Source organism: Danio rerio, chromosome 15 (genome assembly GCF_049306965.1).
Source record: "Danio rerio strain Tuebingen ecotype United States chromosome 15, GRCz12tu, whole genome shotgun sequence".
NCBI lineage: Eukaryota > Metazoa > Chordata > Actinopteri > Cypriniformes > Danionidae > Danio > Danio rerio.
Window position 1 is genome coordinate 45,345,108 of NC_133190.1, and position 18,959 is coordinate 45,364,066.

An 18,959-nucleotide genomic window follows, 5' to 3' on the forward strand; every position below is an offset into this window, starting at 1 on the left:
AAATCTGAACTTTAGCGGACATTCGCGCCGCGTTAACCAATCAGCAGCTTGCTCTTGTGGGGGCGTGATTGTGACATATCGCCTGTTGTCGGTGTCCCAGGGGAAATCCCCTAGCAGACAGCGACAAATAGTTCATCAAATTGGGCTGTGCTCAGTCAGAAGCACCGCTGAAAACCTCCATCAGCCAGGTTCAGTTTCTGGAGGAGTCTATGAGCTTAAAGAGCTGGATGCACCTCTGAAAGGATGTAGTGGACTCAGACACGGCTCTAAACGTATCGACGCTGTTTATATCCTTCATAAAGCACAAAAATACTGTTATTTTCTTCATAAAATCCATGTTAGCCCTTTAGCTATGAAGCTAGAGTCACGGGGCAGACAGAAGCTTTGCCCATCACGCCAATCCGCGTCTGTTCTGAAGTGAATTTGACACGCGAATGAAGCGGGGTTTGACGCGCGAATGAAGCGAGCAACCTCCAATGTTCACACAACTATTTACGCGCGAATCGCAATTTATCCTCGCGTTACGCGTCTGGTGTGAACACAGCATTAGACTAGCTCCTGTTGGTGTCATTAATCTGGCAACCCGTGCTTGCGTTTGTTTTGATCCAGGAATGCAATACCTAGTCCAACCACTGGTCAAACTTACATACTGCACCTTAATGAACATAACTGGCAATGTAGAGCAGTGCAGTGTGCGGCTGTATAATTCACAAAAATAGCATTGCATTGGAGATATTTTTTTCAGACTACACTTTAACAGACAAGATTTCTTTTTATTAATCAGAGAGCTGTTTCACTTCTTCACAATAGGAAGAAAACACCATTGAAACGTGTTTAATTTGAGTTGAGGTAAATGCTTATACTGTTTTTTTGTGTGTGTGTGTTGTGGTCAGCCTGTGATCAGCTGGCTCTCGGTGTGGCCGCAGTGTTCGGGCCGTCCCACAGTTCTTCAGTGAGTGCGGTTCAGTCCATCTGCAATGCGCTGGAGGTTCCTCACATCCAGACCCGCTGGAAACACCCGTCCGTGGACAACAAAGACAGCTTTTACATCAACCTGTACCCGGATTACGCCTCCATCAGCCGCGCCGTGCTGGACATCGTGCAGTTCTACAAGTGGAAAGCCGTGACGGTGGTTTACGAGGACGCTACAGGTGCGTACACTCGTTACAGACGGGTCCAATACATTAAAAAAAAATTTAAATTAAATTAAATTAAGTTAAATTAAATTAAATTAAATTAGGCAACGCAGTGGCGCAGTAGGTAGTGCTGTCATCTGACAGCAAGAAGGTCGCTGATACGAGCCTCAGCTGAGTCAGTTAGCGTTTCTGTGTGGAGTTTGCATGTTCTCCCTGTGTTGGCATGGGTTTCCTTGGGGTGCTCTGGTTTCCCCCACAGTCCAAAGACATGCGGTATAGGTGAATTGGGCAGGCTATATTGTCCATAGTGTATGAGTGTGAATGAGTGTGTATGGATGTTTCCCAGAGATAGGTTGCAGCTGGAAGGGCATCCGCTGCGTAAAGCATATGCTGGATAAGTTGGAGGTTCATTCCGCTGTGGCGACTCCAGATTAATCAAGGGACTAAGCCGAAAAGAAAATGATTGAATTGAATTGAATTGAATTGAATTGAATTGAATTTAATTTAATTTAATTTAATTTAATTTAATTTAATTTAATTTAATTTAATTTAATTTAATTTAATTTAATTTAATTTAAAATTAGCTTTATTTGTGGAAAAAACTGGATAATTTTAAGCTTTTGTCAGCTAATTTCATCTACCGTGTTTAAAATTACTTGGGGCGGAATCAAAATCGGTGACTTTCGCAAAACTGCAAGTGGAGTGATGATGCGTCGGTTTCTCATTATTATTTAAAGCGGAGTTTTCTTATCCTATGAGAAGACCCTGCTTCTTAATTATTCATGATAGCGCGTGCTTTCCGAAGGCAAGACAGACCTGCCAGTGCCAAGCTGTGAGAAACCGTGTCCACATATCCACAGCACAAAGTATTTAGCTGTTAATAAAGGGTCGTATGTGTTTGTTTCCATGATCCACGGGGTTTGTTGCGTGTTTGTTCCCGCGATGCTGTCAGGGCCGATACAGCAAAGCTGTTTGTGTGCAGCAAGCATTTTTTTTCTGGGGGAGCTATACGAGAATTTGAGAATGGCGGACTTCGTCTTTTCGTTCACATTTAGACACATCGCCGTGCTGCTGTGTTCGCTTAAGTTCTCCAGATTACCAGCAGCAGGGCTCATGGTTGAAATAGGCAGGACAAGAGATTTATAGTGATTTATATTCCTCATTTATAGTGTTTATATAAACACGATTATCTTTACAATAGTATAAATTGTGGTTATCTGTATATGAAATTACGAATAACAAATGTCGCCGGGCAAAATTAAACTACTGTTCATTTCTTTGCATTTTAACTTTGTAAACTATAAAATCATGCGTCTCCTCACGGTTTGTGTCTCATTTTGTGAGCCGACAACAGTTGTTCGCTCACCTCACGTCCAATGAAACTTTTAATTGCGTAAAAAAAATTTTGTAGTGTAAAAAAAAAAATACATGAAAATTTTTAAATAATTTTTTTTTTAGAATATCCTCTATACTAGTTAAAAAAGCTAATTTTAGAAAGTTTTAATGGAATCAAGAACAGTTAATTTACTCCATTTCTATAAAAAACCTTTTCAAACTTTATTTTTTTTAATAGAGTGAATCTATTACAGAGCAATATGTTGAAAAATCGTCTCCTCGTATAGGTGTGGGTTTCCTCCAGGTGCTCCGGTTTCCTCCACAGTCCAAACACATGCGCTATAGGTGAATTTGGTAAACCAAATTGGCTGTAGTTCATGATTGTGTATGGGTGTTTCCCAGTACTGGGTTGCAACTGGAAAAGCATGCGCTGTGTAAAACATATGCTGGAATAGTTGGAGGTTCATTCTACTGTGGCGACCCCTAAAAAATAAACAACTAAGCCAGAGGAAAATGAATAAACATGTTGAAAAATGTGAACACTCAAGACTTTTAAATGCAGACTTTGGTTGTTAATCTCAGACTAACTTGTCAAAAAGTCTCTGTTATTTTAGTATCATTTGGACACAGTTTTATAGCATTTTTTTCGAATTGGTTACATTTTCTGCTATCATTTTAATTTCTCTAAAAGTTTTAGCAATTCTAATTTTATTTTAAATTGTTTTAAGTTGCCTTTTTTTTTACAAGTCAGTATAATAATAATAATAAAAAAAAAACAATAATAACAATGTCCCCCAATGATGGGTTGCAGCCAGAAGGGCGTTCGCTGCATAAAACATATACGCTGTAGCGCCCTCAGATTAATAAAGGGACTTAGCCGAAAAGAAAATGAATGAATGAATAACTAAAAATAATAATAAAAAGTTCACATAATAATAATAATAATGATAAAAAGGTCACATTTAAAGTATTATTTATTCCTCTGATATTAAGCCATATTTACTGCTATAGAAAGTTATTGTCATCAATCCTGAAAACCATTTCTCTAGTTCATATTTTTTGTGGAAATGCGCAATCATTTTTTTAAGGATTTTTGATGAACAAAGTTCAAAAGAATAGAGAAATTACTTATATCTATGTATTTTAAAGACAAGTAATTTTCTCTGCAAGTGGCTAAAACAAAGTGAGACTGTACAGAATATCATTGAATGTTTTTACAGGCTACATGTTTATATTTATGTGGAGCATTCATTCATTCGTTCATTCATTTTCTTTTCGGCTTAGTCCCTTTATAAATCTGGGGTCACCACAGTGGAATGAACCGCCAACTTATCCAGCATATGTTTTACGCAGTGGATGCCCTTCCAGCTGCAACCCATCTCTGGGACACATCCATACACACTGATTCACACTCATACACTACACACAATTTAGCTTACCCAATTCACCTATAGCGCATGTGTTTGGACTGTGGGGAAAACTGGAGCACCCGGAGGAAACCCACACAAACGCAGGGAGAACTTGCAAACTCCACAGCCGAGGCTCAAACCAGTGACCTTCTTGCTGTGAGGCGACAGCACTACCTACTGCGCCACTGCTTATGTTAAACATCATAAAGATTTTCTAAATGTGTGTGAATTTAGAAGCATCACCATCATTTCAGTGTATGTATTTCATATTTATCAGCCATGCAGCAAACACATGATAGCTGTTAGAATGAAAAGCATCCATAATTCATGCTTGAGCTCTGAATTTGACATTTTTGTGGAAACGGCTGTGGTTAATATTGACTTTGAGATCATATCTTAGATCATTTGTTTGCTGAAATGACATTTCTGTATTATTAATAAGATCAGGAGATGTGTCATTTTTCAATATTCCTGTTTGGTGGAAAAAAATGACTTGTGCAGTAATTTCCTGTTAAAGAGTGGAGAGAATTATAAATATACTGTAGCATTTAAAGGTAACACTTTACAATAAGGTTCATTAGTTAAAGGGGTGGTCCACTACGATATTATATTTTAAACTTCAGTTGATGTGTAATGTAGCTGTATGAACATAAACAGCATCTCTGAATGTAAAATATTCAAAGTTTAATGCAAAGGGTGACCTTGATTTGTACAGAGTTAGCTTAGCAACGCCTACAATTAACGAATTTTGGGGACTACAAAAAATACTTCCGCCCCCTGTGAGATCACAAAAGTTCGTTATTGCGCATCCCACACTGCGCAGGTAAAGGCCGTGGCCAGAGGCGCTGTAACGTTACTGCAGAGAGAGAAATGCCATCCTGCTGTTTCCACAGAGCTGTTCTGTTTCTGTTGTTGGGCTTCCAAATGACACGACCCAAACACAGAAGTGCTTACAGTTCAATATTAATTATGTTCCAGAGAACTATAAAATACATAGCAAGCATGATTTGACAAAACACAGCTTCCAGAATCTCTCCCAGTTCAGTGCTGGATTCAGTTAAAATCTCCTCAAAGATGGAGCAAGGAGACGCTGTGAACTCTGAGTCATGACCTGTAAGTGTTTTTATTTGTTAAAATTGATCATGACATGTACAGTGTCTAACTTTAACGGTGTGTTGTAGCAAAGATGTAAACAACGGGAAATTATGGTAACCGCTAACGACTTAGCTAACGTTACAAATCTATATTTATCAAACGGCTGTAAACGCACACACACACATACACATACACGCTCTCTTGGCCAGCACCTGCGTCTCTCTGTGGGAGACGGCAGAGTTTCTCTCTATAGGCAGCTTTGCTATGCGTTTTACAACTCGGACAATAAAGTCGCAAAAGATATGTGAACGATTCATGTTACTTACACAGGCATATTCCGCATATGCATGAAAGACGTCCTGTAACGCGTTGATTTAAAAAAAATACAGCAATGATTTCCCAACTGGAGTGTAACATCAAAAACAAATCAATCCAGGCTCACAAAGGTCTCATCTCACATCTTGTGCTTTATTCTGTCACCATAGAAAATAACTTAATCCGAGCATGAGAGAAAAAGAACAATAAAAATCTCTCCCGCGCACATGCGCTTCTCGTGTTACAGATACTTCATCGTATACACGCATAAACACACTAAAAGGCACAGAAACAGTTAAAGGAGCCGCATCCCATTTTCACTCGTTACAGACACGTGTTGACTGACTGACTGACTGACTGTTTACACAAAACGCGCGTGCTTGTCAGGGCGTGACGTGGAGCCGATCGGCGAATCACAGCATATTATGATGATGACCAATCAGAGTCACTTGAGGGTGGGCCTTTTAGAGAAACTAGGAAATATGACAGTCGTTTTCATGTTAGCTGAGTAGCTGTGTATAATCAAAGTGAGATTTATGAAAAAATAACACGATTTCCTTCAAGTTAAACATGAGCACACATTGCTTTGCATCTTATTAACACAACCAAGCCTTAAAAATAACATTCTGGACCACCCCTTTAAGGCCTTTACTAACATGAATCAATCATGAACAAGACATGTAAAGCATTTATTAATCATAATTAAACATTTACTAATGCATTATTAACATGCATTTATTAACATGAATAAATACTGTAGTAAATGTATTGTTCAGTGTTTGTTCATGTTAGTAAATGTATTACTTAACATTAACTAATGAACCTTATTGTAAAGTGTGACTCATTTAAAATGTTGTGAGTTAAGTGTGGGTTAAAGCTAAATTTCACGTTTTAAACAACCAAATTTTGGAGTTGGTAAAAAAGTTTCTTGGCTGCATTTATTTGATCAGAAGTGTAATCAAAACAATAATAAAAAACTAACACTTTTAATTAAAAAAAGTCTGTTTGTAAATGATTTCTATCATTTATATCATTATCAAAAATCTATTTTAATTTTAATTTTTTATTTTCATGTGATTAATTGCATCCAAAATATCTGTTTTACAAATTTTATGAGTGTGTATTGTGTATATTTATCATGTATATGTGCGTAAAAATATATATATATATATATTTAAGAATATGAGGTATATATGGCACAAATTATATATAAATTTAAATATATTTGTAACAATTTTTTTTATATAGTTCTGTTTCTGTGTGTGTGTATTACAAAAACATTATATATACACATACGCTCACCAGCCACTTTATTAGGTACACCTTACTAGTACAGGGTTGAACCCCCTTTTGCCTTCAGAACTGCCTTAATCCTTCATGGCATAGATTCAACAAGGTACTGAAAATATTCCTCAGAGATTTTGCTCCATATTGACATGATTGCATCACACAGTTGCTGCCGATTTGTCAGCTGCACATCCATGATGCAAATCTCCTGTTCCACCACATCCCAAAGGTGCTCTATTGGATTGAGATCTGGTGACTGTGGAGGCCTTTTGAGTACAGTGAACTTATTATCATGTTCAAGAAACCAGTCTGAGGTGATTCACACTTTATGATGGACATGGTCAACAACAATACTCATGTATGCTGTGGCATTGATGCGATCGTACTAATTGGTCAAAAGTGTGCCAAGAAAATATCCCCCACACCATTACACCACCACCACCAGCCTTAAGCGTTGATACAAGGCAGGATGGATCCATGCTGTCATGTTGTTGATGTCAAAATCCGACCCCACCATCCGCACGTCGCAGGAGAAATTTAGGCTCATCAGACCAGGCAATGTTTTTCCAATCTTCTATCGTTCAATTTTGGTGCTAATTGTAGCCTCAGCTTCTTGTTCTTAGCTGACAGGAGTGGCACCCGGTGTGGTCTTCTTCTGCTGTAGCCCATCTGTCTCAAGGTTGGACGTGTTGTGCATTCAGAGATGCTCTTCAGCAGACCTCGGTTGTTACTGTTGCCTTTCTATCAGCTCAAACCAGTCTGACCATTCTCCTCTGACCTCTGTCATCAACAAGGCATTTGCGCCCACATAATTGCTGCTCACTGGATATTTTCTCTTTTTTGGACCATTCTCTGTAAACCCTAGAGATGGTTATGTGTGAAAATCCCAATAGATCAGCAGTTTCTGTAAATACTGGGTGTACCTAATAAAGTGGCCGGCGAGTGTATATTATATTAATATAGACTTTTATTTTGCATGCAATTAATCTTGATTAATCTTTGCCCAGCACTAATTTTTTATTGTGATTTAAAACTGGATTTTCAGATTTATGTCACCTGATCCTTCAGAAATCAGTCTATGATTCAATCTTCCTACTTTATTTTATGTCACTCCGCTGCTCATCCGTTTGCACTGGCTGCCAGTTGCTGCTCGCATCAAATTCAAAGCTCTGATGTTTGCTTGCAAAGCGACCTCTGGCTTTGCTCCTTCTTATCTGCTCTCACTTCTGCAGATCTATGTGCCCTCCAGAAACTTGCGTTCAGTGAATGAACGTCGCCTCGTGGTTCCATCCCAAAGAGAGAAGCTATCACTTTCCCGAACTCTCGCGTTCTATCTGCCCAGTTGGTGAAATGAACTCCCTAACTGCATCAGAACGAGAGAGTCACTTGCTGTCTTCAAGAAACGAATAAAAACTCAACTTTCTAGTCTCCACTTTCCTTTCTAATCTGCAATTGTAATTCAACTAATGCTTTCCTTCTTAGACTTTACACACCTGAAACTTGCCTACAGCACTTATTCATTGTTGCTCTTAGAGTTGTGTAAATTGCTTCTTTGTCCTCATTTGTAAGTCGCTTTGGATAAAAGCGTCTGCTAAATGACTAAATGTAAATGTAATATTCTGATTTGATGATCAAGAAACATTTTATTATTATTATTATTATTGGTGTCACATTTATTCAGTTTTTTTATGATTATGATGATCATTGAAGAGTTCAAAAGAAGAACAATCTTTATGGTCCTTTTTATCATTTTGATGCACCCTTTGCAGAATAAAAGTGATACAAATTTGACCAAATTTTTTTTTTCCTCTCTAAAAAAGATATAGCATTGCTTATTATCTCTGTGTGATATTTTCAGGGCTCATTCGTCTTCAGGAGCTGATCAAGGCTCCGTCCCGGTACAGTATCAAGATCAAAATCCGCCAGTTACCGACGGGCAGTAAAGACGCTCGGCCGCTTCTGAAAGAGATGAAGAAGGGGAAGGAGTTTTGTGTCATCTTTGACTGCTCGTATCAAACGGCAGCAGACGTCCTCAAACAGGTAACATCAGTCACTAAAGCTTTTTAAAGTCACGTTCCGTTTAGGAATTCAAATTTGAATCAGCAAACGGAATGCTTATTAGGAATTCTCTGTTTAAATTTGTATTTGAAAACTCAAAAAAATGCTTTTTTGAATGTGATGTCTTGACAGATGACGTCTGATGACATATACTGAGATCATCAAATCCCATTTACTGTGTTACAGCAATAAAAAAAAATGCTAATCCCTAAACTAAATCCCCATCAAATGTGATCCATTTGATTGCTCTACTTTGTGCCTGTTGCTAAAAGACAAAGACATGCTCTATTTTCAATGTTTTGATTTTAGGGTCAAAGATTTTTGGGGTCTACATCAAACTTAACTGAGAAAAACAGGTTTATATGAATAGGAAGCTTGTCAAATCAAGTCAGGTTGAGCTTTATTATTATTCCGCTATATGTGTGGAACCAAATGTCGTGTGTCACAGGAATATGGTGCTAAAAATCTTAAATTAGCATAATTATTAATTATAAACACTGTGCGTAAGAGCTATTTTAAACCTACTGTATACAGTAACTAACATAATGGAGCAGTATTCTAACTGTATTTACTACTAACTATACATATACTACTTAAACTATACACATAATCTAAGACAGACTGTGCAGATACTTTTATTGTGTAAGATATTTTAATGTTAAAGAAAACAATTAGCCCAATGTGATTGTGTGGTACATTCGCAGGTAAACATGTAAGTGTGTGGTGCTTATAGAGAGAACAGTGTTTCCATGGGTGGTTTGTGAAACCCACTCACCTGCGTGAGGCACACTTCAGCAATGCGAGCAAAGAAAAGTGTCCACTTTAATGTTAAAAATGACTTGTAAATTGTCAAAATATGGGTGAAACAGATCATCTGCATTCAGGGTAACAGATACGTTTATGTAAAAATTAGGTAACATGTATTCTGAACTGTGCTTATTAAAATATTTAACAGAATATGTGATTGATTATATTAAATGCTATACTATTTTCAATATTAATTATGTTCAAATGGCTGATATTTAAGTCAGACCTAGTGGTTTATTGGTGAAGTATGAAGATTTCAAATGACAATTTTTAGATTGATTTTGTGCCTTGTGAGCCCTAAATTAACACTTTTAATGTTGCATCAAATGTGATGAATAAATATATTTATATAGATTTTTTTTGTATATATACTTCAATGCCATTTAGTGGATCTCTTCTCTAAAACAGGGTAAAAAAATATATGAAATGCATTATTTTTTGCTTGAAAAAAGGTCAAATTAAACAGAACGCACAATTAAAACTTTATTACAACTTGATTGATTTTTTATTAACATAAATGAGACAAAAAATAGCATGTACTGTACTTACATTTAAAGGTATCATTTAATACCATATTAGGGTGCACTCACACTATGTACAGTTGCCCCAAACCGGGCCAAAGCACGCTTGTCCCCCCTCCCGTCTCCCCAGACGGCCCGCACTCACATTACAATCGGGCACGCTAACCTGATCGATGCTGCGCTGTTCAGTAAGCGCTCTCACTCAGCACAGTGGAGTTTTCTCCAGTTATGTCGCTTTTAGTCCTTAGGGATGCGGTGACATGCAGTCAGATATTTCGCCGTGCAGATCAGACACTTTTGACGCTCATAAACAGTCATAAAGTCCTCGTGCTGCAGGAATTCTGAGGTTTGCTGAAGGCGCGCAGCTGTCATGCAGTGAGAGGTTTGCGTATTTAATAAACTACGGCAGTTTGCGTTCACTTAACAGTAAGAATGATTAATAAATCCATTTGAAACAGTCCCTTTAAAGTCACGTCTCGCTTTCAGTTTTAGGCTTTGGCGTGTTTTGCACTCACACTACAAAGGCCAAGTGAACCGCGCCAGGGCCGGCCAAGTGAACTGTGCCTGAGCCTGATTCAGCGTACTCACACTTCTCAAACGATCCGGGAAACGGGCCTGGGCACGTTACAAATAGAATAGTACGAGTAGGCCCCAAGTCACCTTAAATGGCTTCCTGTGTTACTTTCTTCCGGATTCAAATCATAAGCCAACAGTTAAACAGTTGAGCGTGCATCTTTTAAACTTTAGATCTGGAGTGTTCGCTTTTTGCTGGCTGTAGGTGGGCGGAGTAATACACAAAGGGTAAAGAGGCTGTAGGAGTTCTGATATTGCAGAATATTGCACGGCTATCAGACAATCAGATTTAAACCAGACAGAACTGTTGTATAAATAAATATATATAAATATATATACACTTTTGTGAGGTAAAAAAAAAAAAATGAAAAGGGAAAAGGGGGACCCTTGGATTTGCTATAGCCCAAGTGTTCTTAATCCGGCCCTGTATACACTGTACTTATTATTTGATGCAAGAAACAGTTAAGGCTACTAATATAAAAGCAAGTCAAAGTAAGTTTATTTATATAGCACATTTTGTACACCATAGTAATTCAAAGAGCTTTACATAAACAAGAATAATAGAAACATAAGAGCAGTTCCATGCAAATGTCAACCTTGCCATCAAAATTTTTTACAGTACTGTAAAAAATACTCAATAATGTCTCTGTCAATGCTCTCAAACAATTATATTTGATTTACTAAAGTCACACAAGCGCTGATTTCACATCTGTCACATCTAAAACGGAGAGGCGTCATATCCATAATGAAGCTTTTTTCTCTGGAATGCAAAAATGTAAACTAAATTAAAATCAATCGTTTTTGTTCTACAGTGATCCAACTCTTATCCTTTTGATTAGCTTCATTTCTTTTGGGTTGTGCAGTTTAATTCGCAGTATTTCTACAAAGTATGTTGTATACTGTAAACTGGCATACTTTTATACTCACACGTGTTGTTTTCCCTAATTTAAAATATGTTTACATATTGATATTTTTCTGATCCCATGACTCTGTGGTTAGTTGTTTTTGAAACTATCAACATATGTTTCAATATAAAGTTAACATATACTTTCTAAGGGAATTTTAAGATGTTACTGCAAACGTCACATCCATAACACTGCATTTGCTCATAAAGTACAACAAATAAAAATGATTCAAAACAGAACACAAAATAAATATGATGAAAAACATGTTAAAAAGGAATGGGGGGGGGGGGGGGGGGGGGTAAGAAAAAGGATAATAAAATTGGCTGAAAAGGGGATAATTATTTGTAATATTTGATATTTGTTTATAATAAGAGTGATGCAATGCAGCATTTTCATATGGAAGCATATGAGTAGCATAATTCAATTCAAAATGTAATATGCAAAATGGCAATGCAATATGTTAAATGGCAATGTATTTCTGTATTTAAATTTGCATTTTCCAAGACATATGAGCAATGTGTCTTGGACTGCGTGCGCGAATATCAAACCTAAGACCAACTTTACTGAGCTAGGAGGTGATTGGTTTTCTATAGTATTTCCCAGTTCACGCTCGAGGGCTCGTGCAGCTTTACGAAGCCGCTGAGGAACAGACTTCGCCATGTTTATGCTGCCAAATGTCCCAAATAGTCCTCACTGCAGCTGTGACGACATAACCTAAAACCCGCCTTGCAGCATTGGTGGCCGTCTGTGGGCGTGGCCAGGCCAGAATGCATTTTCAATTTCAAATCGGCTTTCATTCATCACGATGTATTAAATGAAAATGGAATATGTTTTTTTTCATTTTCACTTTCATTTTGCAGCAAATATTGCACATATGTCTTGGAAAATGCTAACTGAAATACAGAAATACACTGCCATTTACATAATACATTATCGTTTTGCGTATTACATTTCAAAATTAATTTTGCTACACACATCCCATGCTGTCATGCTGAAAATGTAATCCTGCGTTTCCTAGACGCCAGTGTAAATGCATTTAGGACAAATAACATTTAAATGATCATTTTGCTACAGTTTCTGCTTGTACTTTATTCACATCAAATTCAGTTTGTGTATAGCATTTTCAATTTAATTTTGCTACTTATAAAGCTTTAAAATGTGGATACAATTGACATATTAAAACAGTGTTTGAAATGAGAAATGCAAACATTGTAATTTAACTTACATTTTCATTCTGCACCAAACATTGCTCATATGTCTTGGAAATGCAAATTCAAATACAGAAATACATTGCCATTTAACATATTGCATTGCCATTTTGCATATTACATTTTGAATTGAATTATGCTACTCATATGCTTCCATATTTTCATGCTCTTGTGTCTGTGTTTGTGCTATAGCTGTTGTCAATGGGCATGATGACCGAATACTACCACTTCTTCTTTACCACTCTGGTAAGTTTCCTATATTCTGTCTTTGTGTGTTTGTCCACAAGTTTTTATATCCCAGTGGGGGACTTAAAATCGAATGGCGTCATGGCGGTCTAAATTGTTGCATGAAAATGTATCTTATGTGACAGGATCTGTATTCGCTGGACCTGGAGCCGTTTCGATACAGTGGTGTGAACATGACTGGTTTCCGTCTGCTCAACATCGACAATCCTCAGGTGGCGTCAGTGGTGGAGAAATGGTCCATGGAGAGACTGCAGGCTCCACCCAAACCTGAGACCGGCCTGCAGGATGGAATGATGACAGTCTGTTTATCCTATAAATATATACACTATCACATTACATAAAGAGAATTAGGGCTGGGCGATATGACAAAACATCTAATTTCAGGATAGAAGTCATCTCATATCCTGATCACGATATACTGTAGCACAATTTCTGTAAATTCAATTAGTTAATAGTTTACATAGATTTACCACATGTAAGGGACTGTACACTCACCGGCCACTTTATTAGGTACACCGTACTATTACCAGATTGGACCCCCTTTTGCCTTCAGAACTGCCTTAATCCTTAGATTCAGCAAGGTACTGGAAATATTCCTCAGAGATTTCGGTCTATATTGATATGATGGCATCCCACAGTTGCAGCAGATTTGTCATTTGCACATCCATGATGCAAATCTCTTATTCCACCACATCCCAAAGGTGCTTCATTGGATTGAGATCTGGTGACTGTGGAGACCATTTGATTACAGTGAACTCATTGTCATGTTCAAGAAACCAGTCTGAGATGATTCGTGCTTCATGAAATGGCGTGTTATCCACTGTGGTCATAAAGGGATGGACATGGTCAGCAACAATACTCAGGTCGGCTGTGGCGTTGACACAATGCTCAATTGGTACTAATGGGCCCAAAGCATGCCAAGAAAATATCCCTTACACCATTACACCACTACTACCAGCCTGAATTGTTGATACAAGGCAGGCTTTCATGGTGTTGACCCTACCATCCGAATGTCGCAGCAGAAATCGAGACTCATCAGACCAGGCAATGCTTTTCCAATCTTCTATTGGTGAGCCAATGCGAATTGTAGCCTCAGTTTACTGTTATTAGTCTCTTATATCACTTTTTCCCCATACTGATGCTCAGTTTGAACTACAGAAAACCGTCTTGGCCATGCCCACATGCCTAAATGCATTGAGTTGCTGCCATGTGATTGGCTGATTTAAAATTTGCAAAAACAGGTGTACCTAATAAAGTGGCCGGTGAGTGTATGTATTTTTTAATTATACATTAGAAATGTACCCATTCGTATGTATTCGATTAAACAAATATTAATAAATTAAAACAAAAACACTTTAAAAATATGATTGCAGGTCATGACAATATAAAAATAATAAAACAAAAATGTAGCTAATTGAACCACTTTCAATATCGCAACTTTCACACATTACTATTATTCGAGTTTCTTTCTGCATCCCTATAATGGCGTGTAATCTTGTGCATATGTAAATTTTCTAAAAAAAAGTCAAACCATAAACCATGTATTATGTGACACTACAACATGAACAGTCGAGCGTAATATTAAAACAATAGACTTTGTCTATATGATAAATATATTTATGATCAAACTGCACAGCACTATTGAAAATTATAAGCAGAGTTCGTTAGTTATCAAACACTGCTTTACAGAACACAACAGTGCCATTAGTCAGTTCAATGATTCAGTTCAGATCAATAATTATTGATGTTGATCATTTCATCGATTTTTAAAACAAAGATGCAGCAAAGTCACTTTATGAGACATTATATGTTCAGTTCTGTTCATGTTTATTCTTTTCATGCTCTCAGTGCAGTCAGATTAATTACTTTTCCGATAATGAAGTGTTTTTTAAACCTACAATTGAATCAGAAACAAGTGAGTCATTGCATATTCAGAGAATCAAGAAAAATAATAAACAATAAAGCATAATATGAAATGATTGGCTTTTTATTTTGCCCATGCAATATATTTTGTCATATTGCACAGACCTATAGAGAATCATTTTCACAGTTCATTTGTCATCAAGCACACTCAATTTAACTCAAAAAGCATCTCTACGGAACACAACAGTATTAGCTAGTTGCTTCAATGTTGATTCAGTTCAGATCAATAAATATTGATGTTGATCATTTCATCGATTTTTAAAACAAAGATGCAGCAAAGTCGCTCTGAAACAATATACATTCAGTTCTGCTCATGTTTATGTTTTTATGATGTCAGTGCAGTCAGATTAATTACTTTTCTGGTAATGAAGTGTTTTTTGAGGCTAGAATTGAATCAGAAACAAGTGAGTCATTGCATATTCAGAGAATTAAGAATGATAAATGATAAAGCATAATATGAAATGATAGGCTTCTTATTTTGCCCATGCAATATATATTTTCATATTGCACAGCCCTATAGAGAATCATACCTACGGTTTTATGTTGATTCAGTTCAGATCAATAAGTGTTGATATCGCAAATGTCATCCATTTCAAAACAAATATGCAATAAACTTAAAGCAGCTCTGTAGCCCTGTTCAGTGCTGGAAGATTGATAACATTTCTCAAAATTAAGTGTTTATTTTGAGCCTAGATCTGAACCAGAAACATAGAATCAACATGAAAGTCATGAAACAAACTCAATTTAACCCAAAAAGCAGCCCTAATAGCTAGTTGGTTCAATGTTGATTCAGTTCAGTTCAATAAGTGTTGATATTTGAAAAAATGTATCCAACTAAATAGCCCTACAAGATGTTGTGTAACTCATTTAAATATGAATTTGAATATAAATATAGCCTAAAAGCAAATGAGATTGAGTCATTGATTTGGTTTAACAGAATCACCTAGTGTGTTTCATGTATTGTAAATCTGTGTGTGTGTGTGTGTGTGTGTTTCAGACTGAAGCAGCTCTGATGTATGACGCAGTGTATATGGTGGCGGCTGCGTCTCAACGAGCGTCTCAGATCACCGTCAGCTCACTGCAGTGTCACAGACACAAACCCTGGCGATTCGGCTCGCGATTCATCAGCATGTTTAAAGAGGTGAATAAAACCTGCTTATACAGTCAACATGATGACAATTACTCTTATATGCTGCTGTTGAGAAATGTTAGGGTTATTCAACCAAATATTAATTTCAGTACCCTTCTGGGAGTACAACATTACACCAGGGATGCCCAACTTTGTAACAGTTTAGCTCCAACTTCCTTCAACACACCTGCCTGTAAGTTTCTAGTATACCTACAAAGAGCTTGATTAGCTGGTTCAGTTGTGTTTGATTAGGGTTAAAATTCTAAATATGCAGGCCACCGGCTCTCTAGGACACCTTTGCATTACACCGTGTCCCAGATACATCCCTTTTCCATGTTAAAAGGAGTTTTTGTCCTAACCATTTGTGATGGCGATGCTAAGTTTTTATTTTAGAAATGGTTTCTATTTCAGCGACGCCACAATAGAACACCAGTATATATTACTAAGACAATGATCCAACCCAGGCTCATCCTGAAAACATAGTCCCGTGGACTTTTCTGGAGACTGTGAATTATGTAGCTGGAGGTATGTATGGCTGCATTTTATTTTTTAAGTGAACGCTATGGGACGGTATGACATTGTTCCTTTTCATGCTTAATGTGTGACTACGTTGTGGAGGCTTTTCCCGCCGCAACCAGTTTGTCCAGTTAGCGCGTTGTGTACGTCGGCGGACTTGAGACGCAGAGAGGAGCTGACCACGGCGACGACGATGACCTGATTCGAGTCCGGGGAAGAGCGGTTTCAGAAATCAGGACAAAAACAGAATCCAAAAAAATAAAGTGAACAAGTAAATAACAGGGTGAGAATGTGGTGAAATCCGAAAAAACGTGGTAAAAATCAGACGAGGGCTTTTCTTTTTCTGGACGGCTTTTGTAAATTGTTGGTTGGGTTTAGGGAAGTAAGCAGGTGGGTGGGTCAATCGGTTAAACTTGTTGGGTTTAGGCAAGGAGAAGGATGGGTCAGTCGATTGGCCGGTCGCCCAGTCAATCGTTCAGTCAGTCAGACAGACAGTCGTTCGACAGCGGCCTCTGGTGGGTTTATGCGAGAACAACGCAGATGCGAGAGACATTTGAGATATGAAAAAGCGCACACAGCGGCCTCTCGTGGATTCGCGAAAAACAAAAACTGCAAAAATACGTACCTCCCGGAATGTGTTGCGCAGACTCCAGAAACGTCCACGGGACTACGTTTTCAGAATAAGCTGGGTTGCTAAGATCACCTCAGGTACAGATTATGTACTTTATTCAGTGTTAAATGCTCCCAATGTGAGTTTGAACACCATTTTACAAGACATTCATTTATTTTTATTATATTTATTAATTTGGTCACGCAGTGGCGCAGTAAGTAGTGCTGTCGCCTCAAAGCAAGAAGGTGGCTAGTTTGAGCCTCGGCTGGGCTAGTTGGCTTTTCTGTGTGGAGTTTGCATGTTCTCCCTGCGTTTGCATGGGTTTCCTCTGGGTGCTCCGATTTCCCCCACAGTCCAAAGACATGGTACAGGTGAATTGGGTAGGCTAAATTGTTCGTAGTGTATATGTGTGTAAATGAGTGTGTATGTGTTTCCCAGTGATGGGTTGCAGCTGTGATTAATAAAGGGACTAAGCCGAAAAGAAAATTAATGAATAAATATTTATTATATAATTATATTACTAATTGTTAATTATAATATTTATTTAATTATATTTTATGGTTATTAAATGTTTCTGTCATAAAATAAATATAAATGTCTGAAAACATGACACCTTTTAAGTTATTCTATGCCAAAAAAAATATTTAAATGACATTTTACTTTAAAATATGGAGGAAAAATCATAATTTACAGAAGTAAACAAAAATAATATATACTTCTTACAATTTTTAGACTTTTGTAACATCCATATTGGGAAAAAAATGGGAGCTTAGAAAACAGCCGTGTTAAAAAAGTGGACAGGCACTAATGCACGCTATAGAAAATCACAGTCATCCAACCATGCAGTCAATTCCCGGAAAACAAAGTCAAGCCCCAGCACATATTTGTTCTCATTTGAGAAGATTTTGAGAAGATATATTCCCTTCAATCAAATACAACTTCTTTCACAACAACTTAAACAGGTCATTTAGCATAAAATAAAATAAAAATCTTTAATTTTCTCATCTGGTGCTTATTGATTGACATGAATAAATGATGACAGAATTATGATGTAATCTTTTAAACCATCAAACACTCGCTGATGGAGAATTCAGTCTGTTTAGACAAAATGCATCATTTCTCACTCCTCTGGAAGCTCTTCAAATCAGTTGCACATGATTTATGTACAGACAATCTGTGTGTGTGTGTGTCTGTCTCTCTTTCTTTCTGCTTGTGACATCTTCCGAGTGTTCTTGTCAGGGCTCTTCTGTTCTGGAGCTGTTGTTGTTGATTCAGCATTTTGGTCTTGCAGTCTGGAGGATGAATCTGTGTTGGATCATATCTTAATGGCTCTTGCTGCATTACTGATGCTGAGCTCCTGTGGCTCTGCTTGTTTTCCGTACAGTATGAACTAGTGATGGCTGCGTTCGAAACACTGCTTAATGAAGCTCAGAAACTTTTGCGAATCTTCTGTTTTGAATTAGTGGTTTGGAGCATGTGTCAAATTTTTATGGTCACATGATTACATAAATCTCAGAAATGAGTTCAAAGTTCAGCGATTCACCTCTGGAGGCGATCTGTGTAATAAAATAGTGCCATTCACTCAGAACAGCCCCTCAGTGGAGAATCGCTGAACAGGTTTCATTGTTTTTATTTGATCTCTGATCACTTTATTGAGACATTTGTAAAAAGAAAAAGGATTACATCAGTTACTTAATAGTTCTGTTTAGCATAGCACACAATAGGAGAAACAATTTTAGGCCATTTCCACATGTACATGTAGTTTTTCCCACATTTGTTTAAAAAAAAACGTTGGAGGAAAGTCCTTAACCCAGGTGGTGGAGTTCAAGTATCTCGGGGTTTTGTTCAAGAGGAAAGGATGGGGCATGAGATTGACAGGTGGAGTG

At 37.5% G+C, this 18,959-nt stretch overlaps 1 protein-coding gene across 10 annotated transcripts in view; it reads left to right on the forward strand.

The window, feature by feature from the left end:
- Positions 1-18,959, forward strand: part of grik1b (glutamate receptor, ionotropic, kainate 1b) — an 88,854-nt gene that overhangs the window by 40,392 nt on the left and 29,503 nt on the right. For all 10 annotated transcript variants that reach the window (XR_012391067.1, XR_012391068.1, XR_012391070.1 and 7 more), the window contains 5 exons: positions 894-1,151; positions 8,436-8,617; positions 12,842-12,895; positions 13,021-13,194; positions 15,816-15,959. Coding sequence is in view for 6 of the 10 variants with exons in the window: in XM_684948.10 (XP_690040.5) it covers positions 894-1,151; positions 8,436-8,617; positions 12,842-12,895; positions 13,021-13,194; positions 15,816-15,959 (812 nt within the window). In the remaining 4 variants the exon portion in view is untranslated. The remainder of the gene's footprint in view (positions 1-893; positions 1,152-8,435; positions 8,618-12,841; positions 12,896-13,020; positions 13,195-15,815; positions 15,960-18,959) is intronic.